The following is a 22400-nucleotide window of genomic DNA, read 5'->3' as shown; positions in this document are numbered from 1 at the left end:
GCATGTGTTGTTTTTTTTTAAATTTTATCTATTGAAAGAGGATTTCACTTATCACTTAAAAACATCAGAAAAGTAGAACAAATTAGGTATCTCTATCTAGCTTTACAGGCAACTGCTCTGGCTTCAAATTGCGTTTTATCCAGGATGAGTGTGGACTACAAGGTTGGGAGTCCCTCTCAACTTGACCTGGAGTGTATTCAAAGATGCACCAAAAGAAGGGGTGGGGAACAGCATCAGGGGGGCTGTAGGAGGAGGATATAAAAGAGACATGGTAGTAGAGGCACTCTTACAGATCCGTATGGAAAACATGGAACGTGGTCTGTCAGGGATGCAACAACTCAAAGGCAAAGACAGTACAGGGCGGGCTGGGGGAGCTCACCTGAATGTGGAAAGGAGTGAAAAGTGTCTCCAGAGACCACAAAAAGACTTTCCTTCTTCTCCTTCTCAAAACAAGTGGTCATTTCTTCCTGAGATGCCTCTTCATCTTCCCTCTCTTCTCGAAGTCTCTTCATTCTGTCCATCAAGGCCTCTAGCTCACTTAGGGAATCGACAATCTGGAGCCAGGTAAGATGGTGTTGGGTGTTAGTAATACCAAGAATTATTCCGGTAAAGGTTCCTGTCTAGTAAATGCCACCTGACTATGTACAGAGGTGTGGACCCTTAAGTTCCTAAGTGGGTTTTCCATTAATTCCAAAGAAAATCAAATGACAGATTCAAACGTTTTCCAGAGTATGATGTTTTTGCTGCAGTTATAAATCTAGAAAACTTAGAAGTATAGATATATTTAATCTAGAATTTGAGCATTTGGTATATACTCAGTTATAGTTTATTTTTAAAAATAAGGTGGCCTTATGATTTGTCATAATATCTATTTGCTTTATTATTTTTTCCAAAGAGTTTATTTACTTATTTATTTGAAAAAGAGAGAGAGAGAGAGATTGCATGAGCAGGGGCAGAAGGAGAAGCAGACTCCCTGCTGAGCAGGGAGCTCAGTCTTAGGGCCCCAGGATCATGACCTGAGCCAAAGGCAGATGCCTAACTGACGGAGCCACCCAGGCACCCCTATCTATTTGCTTTAAAAGCCTTATCTTTAAGACAATTCAGAACTTCATGTACAAGTTAAGTTTTTACAGTAGTAAAAGTTGGGCAGAAGTAGTTCAATTATACAATATCCTGTTGAGTCAGACAAACTCTTTCTAGGTATTTTTCAGGCAAAATAGTGAAGAAAAACAAAGTTCAGAACACTAACCCCGAAGTTGTTGCCTGTAAGGGATGCATTCTCTATGTTGTTATCGTTGGCGAGATCACAAACACAGAAATTGTTGACTGATATTAGCCTGAATCCATTGGAGATTTCTGGATCTCTCTCCGGATTGATGCCACTACCAAAAACAAAGCTTGCCAAAGCATGATAATGTGCCAGTAGGACTACAGCGTGTACCAGCTCGGGCAGAGACCAGTTATTTTCTCCAGTTTTGACAAGTTTCTGTAATGAGAAAGTGAATCAAAGTAAGAATGAAAACCACAGAATGCCGCAAAGCAATTTTAGAAAGCATGGAAAATCCACCAAATTTTTAGGTCCATTTATAGCAATCAAACTTAAACTTTTAAAACTCCTTTTTAAAACTTCCTTTTAAAAATGTTTCATGTAATAAAGATACGGCTTTGGTCAAACAACATTATATTCAACCGGCAAAACTAACAATATAATTATGTTGTAGATTATTCTGAATTCCTTATAGGTACCATGGATCCTGTTTCCAAAGCACGCTTACATATTGTGTTGTTTCAGTAAGACAGTTCAGAGAATCAAAGAACACTGAAACTAGAAGGGCCTTTAAAGATTATCTAGCAAAGCCATCCACTTTAAGGTTTTTAGGTAATGACTTGACCTTAAAAGTCACATAAAAATTAAAAAAAAAACCCAAAACCCTAATTCATTAAGACAACTTTTAGGTGAATTTCCTGATGGAGAAAGAGCTAATGGCAGAGGATAGGAACAGTAGAATTACTACCTCACCTTTGAATAAGAACTTTAAAAGTTTCAAAGCACTTTTTCATATGCTATTTCACTTGATCCTCCAACTGAAGGATGGAATCACAAGTGAAGGCATTAAAAACAATGATGTCTCCATCCCCACTTTCTCCAAGAGCCAATCCCATCTGTCAGCACATCAGAGAGTCTTTCCCATCGGTGTCCTCTCTGTCTAGCTTGGTAACACGGGCGTGCGTGTTCTGCTGCTCCCTACATTTCTACACTTTAAATCCTGCTCACTTTATAGCCAAGCCCCCACCAGAAACCTCTTTGGCTTTACTCTCCATTAACTGCCCTCCCCTCCGACACACAGGAAATTTAATATATTACCAAAAGCTCAGTTAAAGGAAAAGGAAAAATTAATCAGATTCTACCACCCTAAGATAGCTTTCCCATATTTTATTTTTATAAGCATAATTATATAATCAGAGTAACACTTCTAATTTTCTCTGCTTTGCAAACCTGATATTTTGACATGTTCTTTTCTCATAAGGCTACAATGTCTTAGACTGAGCATGGCCTTTATACTGCATAGAAAAGGATGTAGACAGCTGTTTCTCCATTTTTTTACTGTTAGATATTCAAACTGCTTCTAAGTTTTTTTTTCTGTTTATTTGCTATTATAAATAGCACCTTCATTCCTTGCTATATCTATGCTATAAATAACATCTTTAATTCCTAATGGGATTTGGAGGGCAATCATATTTTACGGACTTTTCATAATACTGCCAAAGAGCCTTTTCCAAAAAACAGGTAGAATTTACAATGCCTCTGTCAGTCTTTCGAAGAGTATGAAACCGAAAGGATAGACAGCCAGAACTCATCACCTCGAATTTCTCATCTCGCATTCATTTCTGTTTCTTTAATTCATTATAATTTCTTCTCTTTTTTAAGCAGCCTCCTGAAAACAACTTTTGCCAAGGTCAGGTATGACTCCCAATGGCCAAATCTAAGTATTTCTTTTTAGTAGTTATCCTATTGGATCTCTGCAGGATTTATGTTTTCCTTACTTCCTCCTTTCTTGAAATTAATCTCCCTTGACTTCAGCAGTTCCACTAAATTTTTTTTGCACCCTTTCTCCCCTGAGATGCACATTTCCCTGTCTTCCTCTCAGTCCACTTCTTCTGCTTGTCTCCAAATGTTGGCTTGCTCTATTTGACCCCAGATGGATCATTTATTCCTTCAACTTGACCTTTGCCTACTGCCAATAGCTATCTGATCCTATTTCTAATCTATCCTTTATCTTGAGTTACAGACCTGTATTTCCTTTAGTAACTGGACGTCACTATCCAGAGTTAACAGTATTCTGCTTTCAGCCCAGAGTGTGCTGTCCTGCTCATGCCTTCTCCCAGTCAGGAAGGTAGAAACCTTACTTATTCTCCTGTCCTTCCCCTCTCCTCCATTTTCACATTCTGCTAGTTAACATGTCCTGTCTCTTTTCATGCAGAATGCTTACATACAGTCTGGTCTCTCCTTTGGCTTTAAAAAAAAAAAAAAAACATCTCTCACGTCGACTACTGCAATTGCTTTATGATTGACTCCCATATTACAACTCAGCTCAAAAACCTCTGATGACTCCTAATTCTTCATCATACTCATCTCCGAAATCTTTTGATCACATATACTACTACTTCTTTTTTTTTAAGATTTTATTTTATTTTAGAGAGAGAGGGGGGTGGGACACAAGCAGGGGGAGGGGCAAAGGGAGAGGGAGAGAGAGAATCCCAAGCAGACTCTGTGCTGAGTGTGGAGTCCTACATGGGGCGTGATCCCAGGACCCTGAGGTCATGACCTGAGACCAAATCGAGAGTTGGACACTTAACCGACTGAGCCACCCACTGCCCCTTGATCACGTATACTTCTAACAGTAACAGCTGGGGGCTCCAACCTCTGAGAGTATGTACATTTATTTATAAATAAACACTTATAAAATACAACATTTTATATAGATGAGTCATACACATGTACTGTAATACTAATATTGTAAAATATACAGATAAATTTATTAAGGTATGAATACACGTGGGTGCACACACACAAATAATTTTCCAACATTTTGAAGGATTGCCTTCTGCGTCCCCTGAAGTAAGGTAATATAACTCTGAAGAACATAGGTTTCTGAGAATAAAACATAAATTCTTTAATACAGTACTCACTGTGTCATAAGGACATGCTCCCCATTCTTCCCATCTCCTACCCCCACACCTCACATAACCTTCCCTACTGTAACCTGAAGCCATTAGTTACTTTTCCAACACACAATGTTTCAGAAGTCCCCCTCCCACCCCCCTCACCCACCTCTCCTTGAAAATTCCCACTTACTCTTTAAGACCTATCTCAAATGTTACCTCTTTCATGCAACTTCCTGATTCTTTCTGTTCATACCTTCATATATCACTATGCTGTGTTTATTGTCATTCTCTCTCCCTCTTTCTTCCCCTAGATTCCAAGAATGCTGAAGGGCAGGGCCCACCTTTTTGGACCCACCAAAGAACATGGCACAAAGTAATGAACATAGGACATAAAAATAAGGATCAATTCTTCTATCTAAGTAACATCTTGTCAAGTCAGAACATAAAGCTGAGGGAAATGTTATGTTTCATATATTCCTAGACAGGTAACTCAATTTCTAAGAGTAGAGAGACTGACAAAAGCTCAGTTTGGTTTAACTGGGCAAATAACTAACAAAAATGTAGTCTAACCGAGAGGATCAACAAAACCAAAGACATGTCTACTCATTAGAAGCAGGGAATTTAAATACCTATGTATTGAATAGTGACCCAGTGCCAAGCACAGTGCCAAGGCCTCACTCTGTGTGCCTTTGACGGAAGCCCCTTTCCATCTGCAAGTATTCTAGTCAGTTGCAACTCTGTTTCTCATCTAAGTGCTAGCTTCTAAAGGCACTGAAGTGTTCACACCAGTTGGCACATCGCTTTTTATTTGCAAAACTGTAATTTGCAGATCTTAAAATTATGAAATGTTGTAACTAGAAAAGAGCCTGGAACTCATTTAATCTAGGCCCCTCATGTTATAAAGGGGGGAGCTACTGAGGTCCACAGAAGTTAATTTACTCAAGGTCAGGGGTGTGAGAACCCAGGGAGTCCATTGTGTGGTTTATTTCGTCTACCTCCTGCTTGAAAACAGAAATCAACTTTTCTCATGGCCACTCACTAAGGCACCTGGGTAGCTCATTATTGATTACCTTAAGAGGAATATCCATTGGTACTTAAATTTAACCCACAGACTTTCTACATTTATCTTTTCTATATACTGAGAGCCTATGTTGTAAGTTTCTAATATGCAAGTATTTTAAAATTAAGTCTTAATAAAAAAAAAAAGAAAGAAAGAAAGAAAGGAAAAAGGGGGAAAAAAAAAAGGAAAAGAAAGAAAAGAAAAATGAACTCTCAGCCAGAATCATGAGCAAACCTCTTTTTCATTTCCAAACAGCACTCAGTACCTGAATGTGCTCTTTTGTGATCAGCCAGGGTCGGTGTGCGAGCAGTTTGTTAATTTCATTAAGATTTTTCAGTCTTTGCGGCACATATTCCAAACCATTCAACCACTCAGCAATACCTCCTGTCTTTAAAAATTCATCCACGTGCATGTTTATTAGGTAGGAACACTGATGTCTAGCTGCAGCCTAAAACACAAGAAGACTCTGTTGATACAGCAATCGTGGTACATGTCGCATTCTACTAGTTCTAAACCAATCATAATAATGATAATTGATTTGGAGTTTAATAATTTTAATAACCAATAATTCTTTTCTTACAGATTCCTCCTCCTCCTCCAACTTCTATCACAATACACCATAGATTCTTGAACCAGTACACATAGTCAATATTTGTACAAGCAAATAACTGTCCCAGGTAGGCAATTACCTCCTCAACCAGAGGTGGGTGAGGATTAACCTCAAATGCACTTCCTGGTTATATCAAGAACATACACGTCCATTTCATGATGGTAAATGACATAAACTACGTTCTATTTAAAACAATAAAATCTCACTAACTTGTATTCTACCCATTCAGAACACACGCTAATTTGGGTGCTCCTCTTACCCCCTTGAAGATAACTGTGATTTCAGTCTTATCTGGGCACTTCACCCACTGAGATAAGACAAGTTCGCTGACACCTTCCTGCCCGTGCAGTCAAACCAGTCTTGACACTGGGAGTCTGGGAAATCCTTGCAAAGCAGACTTTTCACCGCTCCTTTCCCTAGGCCTGCTTCTCAGGAAAACTGTATTGTTTCTTCATTGTATTTTCCATATCTTGCTTATCTCTTAGTTTATGATCATTCTAAGGCTGCCTGGGAACTCGCTGTGGTCAAATCTGTAAGCTGGAATTACAGTCTCAGTCGTGTTCATCCGTGAAGAAACACAGAGCGCTGCCCTTTTCTTGTTTAAAACTTTGATGAGAGCATAAACAAGATAATCTAATCAAAGTTGGGAAAAATGAACCTGCTGACTGCCAGCTTCTCCTAAACCACCCCAACACAGGGCACTGGGACCAGGTCCTCTGTCTTCTTCTCCAGGAATAGTCCACCTGTGACACTGTTCCTTTCTACCTTTCTCATCCCGATTTATAGTTCTCTCTTCACCCCCACTAAAACATTAACTAGTTCACTAGTTTGTACCAAGTACTATATTTAGTGGGGTTATGACTCATTTAAGAATTTTTCCCCCATTGGTGCTAATGGATACTCTCCTCTCCTCTGGCCAAATCAGTAACATTCTTCAAATAGAAAATGACTAAATCAGATGTCACAACCAACCTGTTTTATATTAATAATAAAAAACAAGGCATCAAGAGGCAAAACACGACCTGTGGGATCTTAGGGATAGTCCCTTGGACCCTACTAGCATCATCAACTGTAGGTGAATAAACTGAAAATTCAAGGAGAAACTGAACCTTTAAGGCTTGTCAAGCATTCCAAATGCATCCCAGACACACGGTATCCTAAAGACCACAGGCTTCTTCAAGTTTTATTTCTAGAAAAGGGTACTGAGCTCTACACACACAAACATACACACACTAGGAGCGGGGAGAAGGGACGAGCAGGGCGGTGTGGAGGGAGCGCAGGCAGCCGGGAAGCGGGCGCACCATTATCGCGATGTAGTGCCTGTGTGGTAGAGGAAGGGGGCCATCCATGCGCAGCATGTAGAACTGGCTCCGCAGGAAAGACTCCAGGTACTGAGTGTGCAAACTCATGACCTGCGTGATGTTGTCCAGGCGGCCGGAAGTCGAGTACTCTTCCACAAGAAAGTTCGTGCGCTCATCCACCGTGTTCGCTTGGACAACCTGGTGATGGAGAAGCACACAATGAGTACTGAGAAGCAATGGATCTTTTGTTTACACACATGGTGCCACTCTGGAAGCAAGCGAATGTTCTCTGGGTAGGAACAGGCCCCGAAATTACACAGTTGCTCATACCGGCGCCGGAAATAAAAAAAATTAAAAAAAAAAAAAGAAAGGAAAAAGCACCGCTCGTTTTTGGCTCTGGGACCGCAATTTATTAAACAACAAATGTCAAATCATCAAACACACAGCTCTGAACTTGGAGAAAAGCAGCTTCCATCTGCTCTGCCAGGCGCGGAAGGCACAGTTTCCAGGGCCCACTTGCTTGGCCATTATCACGCCAACTGGTGGAGCGGGAAGCGGTGGTATTCGATTCCCACAGTTACAATTTTATCCCAACGGCCTACGAAGATATTTAATCACATTGTCTTAAGACAAGAGTTTCAGTCTGATCTTGCACTTGTTTTTGTTCAACATAAAATAAAAAGCTTTCTGAAATCTTTTTAGGGACAAAGGAAAACACGATAATTTGTAGGAAAGTGTTAATTGAAAAATTAATAAGGACACTAGAATACTGTGATTCCTATTTTCAGCCTATTGTATTAATTGTTAAAAACAAGGTTGGTTATTAAAATGGACATCCTCTATCCCAGGGACTCAAAAGAGCCTTCTCAAAAATAGATTATTATATGTAGCTTTATACACAGTGACAGCTTGGGCATCACACCAAGAATTGGGTCTGAAGGTGTTAAGAGCTTATTAGCACCTTGTAGAAGGACCCAGCTCTGTGGGAATTAATGGACATGAGATGAATATTTCTAGGACTGGTTCATTATTTAATGATATTTTAGAATTAGAATTCTAGACTTAAGAATACATTTCTTATTTCAGATTCAAAATTAAATTCGAGCTCATGCACCTAGTTAACCACAGGGCCTGGTCTAGAATCCAGATTTTCTAAAGTCCAGACTACTGGTCTTCCCAGAGATCCATACTGTTATTAGAAACTCTGTTTACTCTTTAAGGCTGGCTTCACAGTCTCTTCTGAAAAATAAGTACAAATTATACAAAGGCACTATTGACCGAGGAAGACGTAATCCCAAAGGAAATAGAATGTTTGGAAAGTGTGAACTGTGAGGAAATGTTAATTACAATGGCGTAAAAAAGCAATTTCAGTTCAGCTAGTTATAAAGCCAAGTACACTTTCATTTGCTCATTTCCCCCATTTTGTCAACTACAGGGACCAAGTGATGTTAAAAACAATAAGCTCTGGATTAACCACATGTAATTAAACATAGAATATTTGTTAATTTTGTTTTGTCTTCTACAGCAGCGTTTCTTTTGTTTAAGCAATGCCAAAGGCGTAAACAAATGCAGGAGGTCCTAAGAACATCGGTGGCTTCTGCAAACCACCTTACCTTCAATATATAGTGTGAAAAAGACTGTTTCAGGAAGTCTTTATGTAAATGAGGTAATCACTCCACCAAGATCCCTGTGCTGGATGGGCACAAACACAGCCCTTTCTGTAACGACTGGTCCCATCTACATCAGCTAGAGACGGAGTTCCCAATGTTAACTTGTTAACATGTTTCTCATGTTAACATGATTGTTAACATCCCTTTAACCTTTCCATTCAGATGGTAAGGTCACTCAAAAAGCAAAATGAAGATGTAGGACTACTGACTCTGGCAACGGCCTGGCATGTATTTTTCAAATTTTATTCATCCCTTCTTTTAAGACAATGCCTAGCACATAACAGATGCTCTGTGTATCTTTGTTGACTGCTTTCAGAACAATATAGGAATAATGCTGGTGCTTTAAGATAAATGTCTTTGAAGTAGTGAATCAGGATATACAATTGTATTCAATAAGGCAATAACTCCTTCTAGCAGAGAAAACCTCTCCAGTTTAGTGATTCTTAAACTTTTCTTAGCTCAAGTATCTATCTGAGAGGCATCTAGGAATCTAGGATGTCGGGCACTTTGCTGTGATCTTTCATAAGGACGTATACCCACAAAAAGGCACAATTCTTCTCTTGATTGTTCATTTTACGACCTCTCCTTCTTGAAATTACCATCTTGCCTCCCGCCCCCCCAACTAAAGGTACATACTGTACAGACTGAATTGACATTCTCTCCAAGAGACTTCTTAGAACCAAAATAAACAAATAAAAGAGTAAGGACTAATGATGTAATGCCATTACATTACATACAATGTAACGACTAATGTCATTAAATTAGTAATGACTAATGATATTCTGCTTAATAGGCTTAGTTGGGAAACTCATTTTTTTCAACTCAGAATATATTTTTTTAACATTTATGAAACCTATAATCACCATGAAACAGTGGATATTTAAAAACCTAAAACCTTTGGGTTAATATTAAACTTTATTTAAAAGAAACTTTATTACTATTAGTAGCTTTGTTCAGAAAAGTTATATTTGAAATCAAATATGGTAAAATTCACTTTTTTCTAACCTTGCAGAACTCTAACTCTAACTCTAAAATAAGATGGCAGATTACTAAACACATAAACTTTTAAGTGAAGTTCAAAAGAAAGTATCTCTGTGGTTCTCTGAAACAGAAATAAGGAACAAAAAGCAAAACACAGGTTTACTCCCATATTAAAAATGGAGATATTCTTTGATATAATCCAGTTATTTTTTTCGTATCACACTTAATGTATTTTAGGACAGATAAACTTACTTCCTTCTCTGGAATAAAGGCACTTGGTCCTCTTGTCAAGGGCTGAGATACTCTGATTCTTTTATCCTGTTTTCAAAAGAAAAGTTTTATGTGTTAATGATGACATTCTAATTAAAGTTAAATTGGTGCAAATAAATTGCTGAGGTACTGAAACAAACTGAATAAATATAACATAAAATCAAAATAAGGGACAGGTCTCAGATCACAGAAAATCCACAGGGCTAATGTGTGAGTAAGATAATGGGGCAAGTTCCTCAAAAGTTAAAAACTGAACTTATGATCCAGCAATCACATGATTAGCTATTTACCCAAAGAACACAAGAACACTAATGCAAAAGGATACATGATTCCCTATGTTTAAAGCAGCATTATTTACAATAGCCAACATACGGAAGCCGCCCAGTATCCACTGATTCATAAATGGATAAAGAGGGTATAGTATATATATACAAGAGGATATTATTCCGCCACAAAAAGAATGAAATCTTGCCATTTGCAACAACATGAATGGAGTCAGAGAGTATAATGCTAAGCTAAATAAGTCACTCAGAGGAAGACAAACACCATATGATTTCACTCATATGTGAAATTTAAGAAACAAAACAAACATGCAAAGGGAAAAAAACGAGAGAGGGAGAGATGAATCAAGAACCAGACTCTCAGCTGTAGGGAGCAAACTGATGGTCACTAGGGAGAGGCGGGTGGGGGGATGGGTGAGGTAGGGGATGGGGATGAAGGAGAGCACTTGGATGAGCAAGTGGACAGAATTGGTGAATCACCATATTGTACACCTGAAATTAATTTAAACACTGCATATTAACTAACTGGAATTAAAATAAAAACGAGAAAAAAAAAAAAAAGGATAATGGGGCAAGTGCCTACCTCAGTCCAAAATTTCATTTCCCTCAGTCATCTTCTACAGCCCTGAGATTTTTAGCCCATAGTTGGCGTGACTGAAAGTGTCGATCTCCATAATAAAAGAATATCTAACAGTATACTACTGCACTGTTAGACCTCAATCTGGAAGCTCCAGGAAAGGTTGAAATCAGAGGATTCCATGCAATTCCCCAAGGAAATAACCTGACCTGTGGGGTTCTTTTTCCACAATAAAATAGAAAAGTTTTGAAGCTTTAAGTAAGAAAAATGTAAAACTTGGAGAAGTAGGGGTTAACTCAAAGTAAGAAATGGAGAACTTAGCAATCCATATTGGCCCACTTGCTATTCTATTGAGGACTAACTGGGAGATTGCCAGTGGTATTCTAAGTTTTGATTTATTTGAAGTTTTTATTTTTTTGTTAATTTTTTAAATTAAAAATATATTAATAACCCCATTTAAGTGTGATATCTATAAAGCTGCAAACATTCCAATCAGGTAATAACTTCCTTCTCTGCAGGCATGTTGGAAAGCTGGAATAGTCAGAGAGAGGCTCTCAGGGCTCTGAAGTCCTTCTTAGCCAGGAGGAGAGAGAGAGGAGTCATGGCTACTTAATTTTCTATACTGTAAGTAATATTCTGAAGTTCTAAAAAAGAAGCCCTCTAAAACTGTAACATAAAAACAGGGACTATGCTTACACCATACACAAAAATTGGCTCAAAATGGATTTAAGACTTGGATGTAAGACCAAAAACCATATAACTCCTAAAAGAAAACATTGGCGGTAAGCTCCTTGACATTGCTCTCAGTGGTATTTTTTTTGGATCCGACTCCAAAGCCAAAGGCAACAAAAGCAAAAATAAACAGGTGGGACTACATCAGACTAAGAAGCTTCTGCACAGCGGAGGAAACCATCAACGAAATAATAAGGCAACCTACTGAATGGGAAAAGATATTTGTAGATCATGTACCTGATAAAAGGTTAATATCCAAAATACATAACAGACTCATATAATTCAAAAGCAAAAACAAAAGTTCAATTTAAAAAATGCGCAGAGGACCTGAATAGACATTTTTCCAGAGAAGACATTCAGATGACCAGTGGATACATGACAAGATGCTCAACACCACTCATCATCAGGGAAATGCAAATCAAAACAACAATGAGATATCATCTCACACCTATCAGAATGGCTAAACTCAAAAATGCGAGAAACAACAAGTGTTGATGATGATGTGGAGAAAAAAGAACCCCAGTGCCCTGATGGAGGGAATACAAACTGGGGCAGCCACTGTGGAAGACAGGATGCAAGGTCCTCAAAAAATTAAAAACAGAACTACCCTATGATCCAACCACTCTACTTCTGGGTGTTTATCTGAAGAAAATGAAAACACTAATTAGAAAAAAATATATACACCTCTATGTTTATTGCAGCATTATTTACAATAATCAAGGTATGGATGAATGGATAAAGAAGATGCGGTATACTGTACACACACAATGGATTACTCCTCAGACATGAAAGACAAAGAAATCCTTCCATTTGCGACAACACAGACAGACCTTGAGGGTATTAGTTTAAGTGACGTAAGTTAGAGAAAGATAAATATGGAGTGATTTCACTTACATACGGAACCAAATGATGAAACAAATGAACACACAAAACCAAACCAAACCTCCAGATAGGGAAAGTAGGTTGGTGGTTGCCAGAGGGGAGAAGGGTGGAGAGGTGGGCAGACTGGTGAAGGGGGTAAAGAGGTACTAACTTCCAGTTATAAAATCAGCAAGTCACAGGGATGTGATATACAGCGTGGTAACTACAGTCAGTAGTATTACATAGCAAATCTGAAAGTTACTAAGAAAATAAATCTTAAAGGTTCTCAACACAAGACCAAAAAATGTGTCACTGTGTGGGGTGACAGATGATAACTCGGCTTAAAGGGGTGATCATTTTGGAGTGTATACAAATGTCGAATCATTATGTGGTACACCTGAAACTAGTATAATGTATGCCAATTAAACTTCAATAAAAACAAAATAGGGACTCGGCCATGGGTTGCAAAGATTATAAAGACTGTGTGGGAAATTGAAGAACATGAGAACAGAGTCTCCTGGAAAAGAGTGCATTAAGCTTTAGGTGCTACCAAGCCCTCCTCAGGTAACTTCCACACCGAGGAAGTGACTGTAAATGGTTCCTTATCCAATGTTGGCAATATCTATTTCATGTGACCTTGTCTCTTGTCCAGAGCAGATCAGACAAATCAGCATAGAAAGAGATCTGCCGCCTATGGGTGCTTTGATGTAGAAGTTCTGCCCAAACACAACTGAGGGCAATTTGTTGGACGGGTTAAGATTCTAGAGTTACTGGAGGTATATGCAAGTAATGGACCCTGACAACAAGAAGAGCAACAACATAGCACTCAGAAACAGAGGCAGAGAACACAATAAAGATGCATTAACACGTGTCTGCTGCTAAAGGGAAAAGCACTAGCGTTTCTATAGGGTCACCAACGAAGTCAAGTCTAATCACAGGCTCTCCCGAGTCTTTTCCTCCCTTCCATCCTCCCCTCTTTCTCTCTCCATAAGGTAATTGGAGTCTTTTTTGTTCCTTAAAATCAAAGAGCCTACCAAACACAAAATAGTTATTCTAATCCACTGCTTTTATTTTTCAAAGATTTTTATTTATTTATTTGACAGAGACACAGCCAGAGAGGGAACACAAGCTGGGGGAGTAGGAGAGGGAGAAGCAGGCTTCCCGCTGAGCAGGGAGCCTCATGTGGGGCTTTTAGTTCCCAGGACCCTGGGATCATGACCTAAGCCAAAGGCAGCCGCTTAATGACTGAGCCACCCAGGCAACCCCCAACCCCTTACTTCAATGAACAGCAGTTACAAAACCAATGGACAAAAGGAGACAGCCCAAGCGTTCAGTGATTTTTTTTGAGAATCTGATCAGGTACTGTGACAGACTCAGAGGATAGAGAGCAAGCAAAAGAGGGAGGGTCCCTGCCCCCATAAGCATGGCACACAACCTCCATCAATTTTCAGAATTCTATCAGAATAAATATATTGAGTAATGATAACCTAAACTGGCTCAGGTTTCAGAAAGGACCAGGCATTTAGGTTGTATTTATAAAGTGATGACAAATATATCTTAACCTACTGGTCAAAAATACTAGAAGACTCCATGTAAAAAGGAGTGATTTAGAAATTCTAATATCGGCATTTCCTGTCTAAAACAACCCAAATCCAGGTTTACCCAGAGAAATAATTTAAAAGAAAATAACAGATTTCTTCTCTCTGCTCGCTGCTGTGAGTTATAGGAAACATTTCAAATACTCTCTCTGTAATACAGCCTAATGCAGTCCTATGTGAAAAGCAATTTCCTTGATGATGAATCATTTCAAATGAATAGAGCAGTTAAGAGAAACTGATTGTGAGGACCTACCACAGGTTTGAGGAGAAAAAATGCCAATGGAAAGGTAAGTGGGCTTTTTTGTTTATATTTATAAAAAATACATAAAATTCAGAGAAAAGACAGGGAGAGAAAAACCCAAAGTCTATGAAGGGACTTTGGGAGACAAAGAATGATTTATTACTAATATGATTTGTTTGTAAAAATCAGCTTTGAGACATTTATCAACTGAATTTACCATTACATGCTTGAAATTGTTATTCTGTCTACCGTAGTATTTTCTGGAACAGAAGATGTTTAAATCTGAAATAAGTCTTCATTACAAATGGAACTTCCCACTGTTGCACTTCAAAGAACATAACATCTCTTCGTTTGACCAACTGATAAGAAGCAACAGAGACTCAATTTCATTTGTGTAAACATTCGTTTGCTCATTTAGTCAGCAAACATTGAGAATCTACAACGCGCCAGACACAAATAAGGATTAACCTGACAGAAATGCCTACCGCCAACCACGCGGCATATGACAGAGCCCAGAGCAGATGTATACCCACGGTGATGAAGGAAGAGATCATTTTAACAATTACCACTTGCCTAGTCATCCCCCTTTGGCTGAACATTAAAGTTATGTCCAGTTTTCACTATTATAAATAATGCTATGATGAGGATCTTTGTATAAAGAGGTTTGTGGTATTCAGGATAGGTTCTTTAGAAGAATTCCCCGATGTGGATTTCCTGAGCTTTAGGTCAAATAGCCTTAAAGTTCTTGTTGGAAACCGCAAAGGTGCTAGCAAAAATCTTTTACCAATTTTATGGTAATAAAATGGTTACGGTTCATCAGCTGAGAGAACGCCCACTTAACTCATTCACTTCAAAAGTGAAAAACAGCAGCCAAAAATGTGATTGAAACTTTTCATGATATCTGAGGTAAAATTTCTTACATTGAGATGTGTAATATAATTAATAACAATACAATATTTTAAATAATAGTTGTTTTTTTTTAAATAATACAATCTGGGGGTGATGCAGCCCCTGAACCTGGGACTAACACAAACTAACAGAAACCAACTAACAGAAACTCCCCAGTTGGGCAGTTACTGCAATAGCCCCGGGGAGAGATGATGTGGGCTGACTAAGAGAGCTGCTTAAACACTGAAGGGAAGGGAAAACTAACGTCATTTTTTAAAAAAAAGATTTTTATTTATTTGAGAGAGAGAGAGAGCGCGCGTGCGAGCATGGGGAGGGGCAGAGAGAGAGGGACAAGCAAAATCTGCAGTGAGCATGGAGCCTGGGGTGGGGCTCGATCTCATGACCCTGAGACCATGACCTGAGTGGAAACCAAGAACCAGATGCTTAACCAACGGAACCACCCTGGTGCCCTTGAAAACTAACATCATTTATAAGTTTTGCCATCATATATCTTTCTTTGGTTACGTTTTTTAAATGGCACCACTACTGAAATGATCAGCTAGTTCCTGCTTCTATAAAGGAAGAACCTTTTCTGGTGAGGATTTTAGTTAGCTGGCTAACTAATATTTTAACTGGCTCAGTTGGCTGCTTTGTATATTTATAAGAAGGTGAAAAACAAAATTGAAAAAATGATCATGGCAGCTCATAAATTCTACTGTGAACTCATTTTTCTAAGTACCATACCCCTCAGCCCACCTACTTTCTGTCTGTTTTGAAAGTTGATAAAGTCAAACCCAAAAGAAAGAGGATGGCACCATATCCCAAAGATTCATCTTCAAACCCTAAGCTGAAGCTCTGGTCTCCTGTAATACCCTGTGACACCTTTCCTCAGCTTTTTAAATTTTTATTCTTTTTATAATTGTATTTATTTTTTTTTTTTCCTCAGCTTTTATTTCAAATCCAAAATGCCCAGGACCAAGTTGCTACCTCATTCACACCCTGATTAACTTTTCTGAAGTCTCTCGGCCTATGTTGCTTTGTACAGTGGCCATCAGTCACATGTGATGACATTCAAATTAATTAAAATTAAAGCTAAAAGTACAGTTCCTCAACCATGCTAGTCACATTTCATGTGCTCAACCACCTCATACATCCATGGCTAACATAACATAAAGGACAGTGCCGACATTCCCCTGCAGCGATGCATAAAGTTCTACCAAATAGCACTGCTCTCCAGTCTTCATCTAAATTAAAACAAACAAACAAACAAACCAAAAACACATCTTTGGCATTTTAATGGCTTTTTGAAATGATAAATGATTTCATTTATTGATTTGATTGATTTGATGATCACAACTACTCCATCCTATAACCAAGCATTTTAATGTCATTGCAGAAATGCTCTCAACCAAATTAAGAGTGAATCCAGATAAGGGTAATTCAGGAAAAACGAACAAACAATCAGCCAGTTCCAAGAATCCTTGTCTCAATTTCTGCTCTTAGAACAGTCTCCAGAAAAATAAAACCTTTCTCTCCCTTTTAGAAAACTATGGTAAAAAAACACACCATGAGATCTGCCACGTTGACAAGTCAAATGTATAGTACAGAATTGCTCACTGTAAGGACAGTGTTGTACAACAGATGTCTAGGACTTTCTTATCTTGCGTAACTGAAACCTTATACCCATTGAATGACAACACATTTTCCTCACCCCCCAACCCTTGGCAACCGCTACTTTGTGCTTTTTATGTCAGCACTCTCTTTAGATCCCAGCTGAGATGCTCCTTACCTAATCACCAGCCTTCTTGCTTCCTCGCACCATTCAGATCTGTCTCCTGCGCAACTCCACTCTTGGTTGCCTCTCTCACACTGGAGCACCCATCCTACGGAGTCCTTGACCACTCGTGCACTTTCCCTGGACATCCCTGGCATTTCTTTCATTACTATTCATTCTCTCAAGTCAGCATTCTTTTCTAGGGTTTACATCTTCTTTCCATAAAACCAAATTTACTGGGTTTTGTGACAGTCCCTGTACCGGGAGGTGGGCGGTAGGGGGTGGAAAGCAGGGAAAAAAGGGCATGTGAACTGAAAATGAGCAAGCCAGGCAACTGACTCCTGAATCCTTTTCTCTAGCTCAGAGCTAGCTCTTCCTGGCCCTGCAGTCTGGCTGTGGAGCATTCTGAGCTGCTGTTGACTTCATCTGTTTGTAATTTTTGCACCTTAAAATCAACATGTTTGAACCATTCTTCTGGGGTGTCTGACTTCAAGTCATCATCTCAGGGCCTTGGGATCAAGCCACAAGTGGGGCTCCCTGCTGAGCATGGAGGGAGAGAACGGGAGGGTCCTGCTTCTCCTTCTCCCTCTGCCCCTCACCCCACTTGTACACTCTCTCAAATAAATAAATGAAATCTTAAAAAAAAAATCTTCTACATCAAACCCACTGTCCCTTCTCACTTTCCTGATTGAGTTGTAAAGTCACCACACATAGCAGTAGCCTTGGTTCCAATGGATAGTTAGCTTTGACTCCTCATCGTAGGAGCCTGTGTTCAAACATTTGCCAAATGCTGTTAACTGCCTTTTCCCCACTCACTCTTTAAATCATCCTCTCCACAGACCCTCCTCAGCCATAAGAATTGAGAAATACTTTCCCTTCACAACTGAGAATAATGTCAATTCAGCATCTTAGCTTTCCCTCTTGTGGGGAGGCTTTGAGAAGATAACACATAAAAAATGCAATGCATAATTCAAAATGAGGTCTTAGTTTTAGTTTTCTTTCTGCCAGTTTTCCCTGATGTAAAACAAGACCAAACACCCCAAATAAGTATAGCTCTATTTTCTCAACAGACGCTGCTCTAATAGAACTCAAGGGTTGTTCTAGAAGTGAAAGTCACCTGCAGCCGCACTAATTTTGAGGAATAACCCCACCCTATTTTCCTCTTTTTAAGTATAAAGCTGATATCTTATTCTGCAGAAGCAAATGGCTTTGATCATACCAGCGATTCTTGTACAATGGCCTTGTTTTGTTTCTGTGAAAGTCTAAAATCCCAGGGCGCCTGGCCGGCTCAGTTGGTGGAGCATGTGACTCTTGATCTCGGGGTTGTGAGAAAAAGCCCCACGTACGGTGCAGAGATTACTTAAGAAAAAAAAAAAAAAGAAAAAAAAAAGAAAGAAAAGAAAAAAAAAAGTTAAAGAAAATCTAAATTCCCGGGGCGCCTGGGTGGCTCAGTGGGTAAAGCCGCTGCCTTCGGCTCAGGACATGATCTCAGGGTCCTGGGATCGAGTCCCGCATCGGGCTCTCTGCTCAGCAGGGAGCCTGCTTCCTTCTCTCTCTCTCTGCCTGCCTCTCAGTGTACTTGTAATTTCTCTCTGTCAAATAAATAAATAAAATCTTAAAAAAAAAAATAAAAAAAATAAATCCAAGTCATTTAAAAAAAAAAAAAGAAAGAAAATCTAAATTCCCAAGGCTAGCTCTCGAGTTTTTTTTAGCTGCATTATCTATTACAATAGTCACATGTGGCTATTTCCATTTAAGTTAACTTTAAATAAAGTTAAAAAATGCAGCACCCAAATTGCATTCCTGACCTTTGGGAGTGTACAACAGTCACAGGTGGCTACTGAGATTTGCACAATGCAAATCTAGGATTTTTCTAATCATCGCCCAAGTGTCTGTGGTACAGCATTGCTCCATAGCATCACTTAGTCCTGATTTTGGCAGCTGGGATGATGCAAAGATACAAAATGGTTAAAATTTCAGGAATGAACAAAAACATAATAAACATGTATTAAAGTAACTGTAGGGGCACAGGTGGCTCAGTCAGTTGATTTTGGCTCAGGTCATGATCTCAGGGTCCGGGGATTGAGGCCTATGTTGGGCTCTATGCTCAGCAGGGAGCCTGCTTGAGATTCTCTCTCCCCCTCTCTCTGCCCCTCCCTGGGGCCCACCACTCATGCTTTCTCTCTCTAATAACTAAATAACTCTTTTTAAAAAAAGTAACTATAGAAATAAAATAAAAATTGATTTGCATATTAAAACTGGAAAACCAACAACTACAATGGCAGTAAAGTTGGAAGATACCATTCTTCGGAATCTCAATTTGATGACAATGTTCAAATCACTATGTAAAAAGAACATCTCTAAAATGCTGACTTTTGTGTTAAAAAATAAAAGGGCACAGAGAATTTTAAGAAACTTTAAACAATAGTAAATCTAAGTAGGCTTTGTTTTCAAATGTCTTAGACAGTAGTCACAGGATTTATTTAAATTTTTTCCATAAAATTCCATAATTTCAATCAAGAAAAGAAAACTAGGTATAAAATAGGAACCGAGACTCTGTCAGTTCTATGTGTTCTAAGATTGTCTTACAAGGGTTGTAAGGTCAAGAATGCTACCATGAGGAAAGTTTCATTTTTCAGGGATGTTATTATAGCTGAAAGAAGTTATGTGTGAAATTCATCAGTGGAGATTATGCCTATTAAGTCATTATCTGCTAGAAAACAAAACACTGTAAGGATGAAGATTAATTACATTTAGAAAATGGCTTCTTTTGACATGTAACAGCTAAGCAATTTTCCAGATAACTTTATATAAATCAATTTCAGACACTTGGAAGTCAGGAATTCTTAAAATTATGAGTTTTTAGAGGTAATCAACAAAATATGTAGCCCTAAAAAGCTGATTACCCTGCAGAATTAAGTGCTATAACTTCCTGCTCCTAAATACTTTAAAATTATTAAATTTCATTTTCACTTATCTCACCAGTTTATCACAGGAAAGCAAAACACATGCACATCCCATTTATTAAAATGTAAAAACTATGTATGAATTTATCTCTTTAGGAGAGAATATATTGAGTAATATGTATCATTAACTTGACACAGAGACACTTAAGAGAGGTTTTTAAAATCTTAACATGTAAAAATCATGGCAAAACAGAAATCTGACTCCAGAGTGCACACTGATCCCATAGCTTTTAAAGATAGCCTGAGGGGGCGCTTGGCTGGTTCAGTTGGTAGAGACCCTGTGACTCTTAATCTCAGGGTCGCAAGTTCAAGCCCCACATTGGGTATAGAACTTATTTAAAACAAAATAATAAATAAGTAAGTAAGTAAATCCCAAGAAGGCACTTTAATACCTTCATTTTTTAACTCTTTTTTTTTTTTTAACATACAACAATGACAAAGCATCCTGCCTATGTAACACATGGCCCAAGCAAAAATTTTAATTTGTGACTACAAGAAAGCCAACTGCAATGATCAATACGAACAGTACGTTTCAGTTGTTGAGTCTCCTTCTACTCTTTACAGGTGTTTGGCACAAACTACTGCAGGAAGGGCAGAGATGGACAGGCTATTAGGTAATGCTGATGCCATCTTTTTGTTCCTTGGCAGACGATTTCAGGGATAAGGCCTGGGTTTAGAGAAATTGATGACATTGCATATTTCAGAGGAAAAGGGCAAATGGAAAGGAACAAGGAGATTAAAAACTCTTATCACTACCTAAAGGCTCTAAGATTAATTGTAACAGACTGGTAATTTTACAGTAAACTCAAATTTAAATTTCTGTAATGATCTGGAATATACGTTGTGTTCCCACCACCTAAATGGCCTAAAAGACAATTTAACAAAGTTGTGACTTCTCCTACACTAGATTAAAATATGTGTTGACCTGCATGATATAATAACTGAGATCCAAAGTCATTTTGTGAGAAAAGATCTGGTAGCGGAAAATGGCAAGAGCACCAAGGATGGAAACCTTTCAAATCCTGCCAAAATCTCTCCTATGACTTGGAGCTAGGGTGTGCAAAGAACCACTGACGTCAGGAGCCCCGCCAGGCATCAAAGCGCGTGGCAGAGATGCACTGACACTCCAAAAAGCGCTCAAAAGTCCCCTTCACAGGTGGGAGACCCTGCCTCATTTCCAGGGCCTGAGACCAGGAGTGGACTCCTTTTTACATACCTAGTAAAATGAAGCCTACCAAGTCCCTCTACCAACAACAGCTCGAACCCGGCCAGAGTCACTGGAAGAACATGCAAACACCTTGTTAACTTTGAATTTCAGCGATTCCTTACGAACACATACTGGCTAAAATTTTACCTTGAAATCTCAAAACACTTCCACTAAAAGCAATGCACTTATCCAATGTATTTTTTTGTAAAGACTTTATATATTTATTGGCGGGGAGGGGTGGAGGGAAAGGGAGACACAGGCTACTCTCTGGGCAGGGAGCCCAACATGGGGCTTGATCCCAGGACCCTGAGACCATGACCTGAGACAAAGCCAGATGCTTAACTAGCTAACTGAACCACTCAGGCGCCCCCATCCAGTGTATTTTAGTGATTTCTTTACCTTCTCACTCCCCTGCTAAGCCGTCAGCTCCTGGTGGTCCTGCATAGTGCCTTGTCCATCTTTGAGCATTTCAACTTAATACAGACTACAGTGTGAGATAAACATCTGGTCCATTTTTTAAAGTTTTAGGTAATGATCATTTGAATAACAGGATTTTTTTTTCTATTTCATTTTTCAAAAAATTAGTTCCAAGAAATGAGGCATCAAGATTAAGCAACTCTCATTAAAAAAACAAAAAACCTTGGTGTGCCGTTTTGTAGGAACCATTTGGTAAATGTGTTTTACCAACAGTCGGCCTAAAGATACATAAATTCACCTACTAAGTAAGACTATTATCGAGCAGAAATCAGTAATAATAGTTGCTATAGCAGCTGCAGTCAAGTACACAAAGATGAATGGGCCTCATCCCATCAATAAAATAATTAAACATATCCATATGGCAAAGGGGAGCTAATGAGTTAAACTTGCACTGCAGTATAGCTGAATTTCTAAATGAGCTTTCCCCTGGCTAGTAACAAAAATCTCTTAAATTTTACTCATTAGAACTCATGGTGAACTCCGTGCAAAGTGCAGGCAAGTTTTTCTGTTTTTATACAGACTATGAAATAGCAAACTTGTAAAAACAAAAGGACCACTAGCACCCTGTACAACCACAGACTGACACCAACTTATAAAGGTAGGAATATTAAAAGCAAATATGGGAGAGGCGTCTGGGTGGCTCAGCCAGCTAAGCACCCAACTCTTGATTTCTGCTCTGGTCATGATCTCAGGGTTTTAAGATTGAGCGCCACACCATCGGGTTCCACGTTGGGTGTGA

The 22400-nt window shown here is 38.9% G+C and overlaps 1 protein-coding gene across 3 annotated transcripts in view; it reads right to left on the bottom strand.

Moving 5' to 3' along the window:
- SESN3 (sestrin 3) overlaps positions 1 to 22400 on the bottom strand; it is a 73722-nt gene that overhangs the window by 19484 nt on the left and 31838 nt on the right. For 2 of the 3 annotated variants that reach the window (XM_004754531.3, XM_045087169.1), the window contains exons 2-6: positions 10042 to 10107; positions 7139 to 7336; positions 5493 to 5675; positions 1250 to 1486; positions 380 to 554 (exon numbers count right to left, since the gene is read on the bottom strand). In XM_004754531.3, coding sequence (XP_004754588.1) covers positions 380 to 554; positions 1250 to 1486; positions 5493 to 5675; positions 7139 to 7336; positions 10042 to 10107 — 859 coding nt within the window. Of the gene's footprint in view, positions 1 to 379; positions 555 to 1249; positions 1487 to 5492; positions 5676 to 7138; positions 7337 to 10041; positions 10108 to 18230; positions 18255 to 22400 lie in introns of those variants that run through there. The other variant, XM_045087170.1, reaches the window with a different exon arrangement.

This window comes from Mustela putorius, unplaced genomic scaffold, assembly GCF_011764305.1.
Source record: "Mustela putorius furo isolate JIRA1106 unplaced genomic scaffold, ASM1176430v1.1 tig00001069_pilon_pilon_pilon, whole genome shotgun sequence".
NCBI classification, from domain to species: domain Eukaryota; kingdom Metazoa; phylum Chordata; class Mammalia; order Carnivora; family Mustelidae; genus Mustela; species Mustela putorius.
Note: the sequence above shows the minus strand (reverse complement) of the source record. Positions and strands in the feature narration are given on the sequence as shown.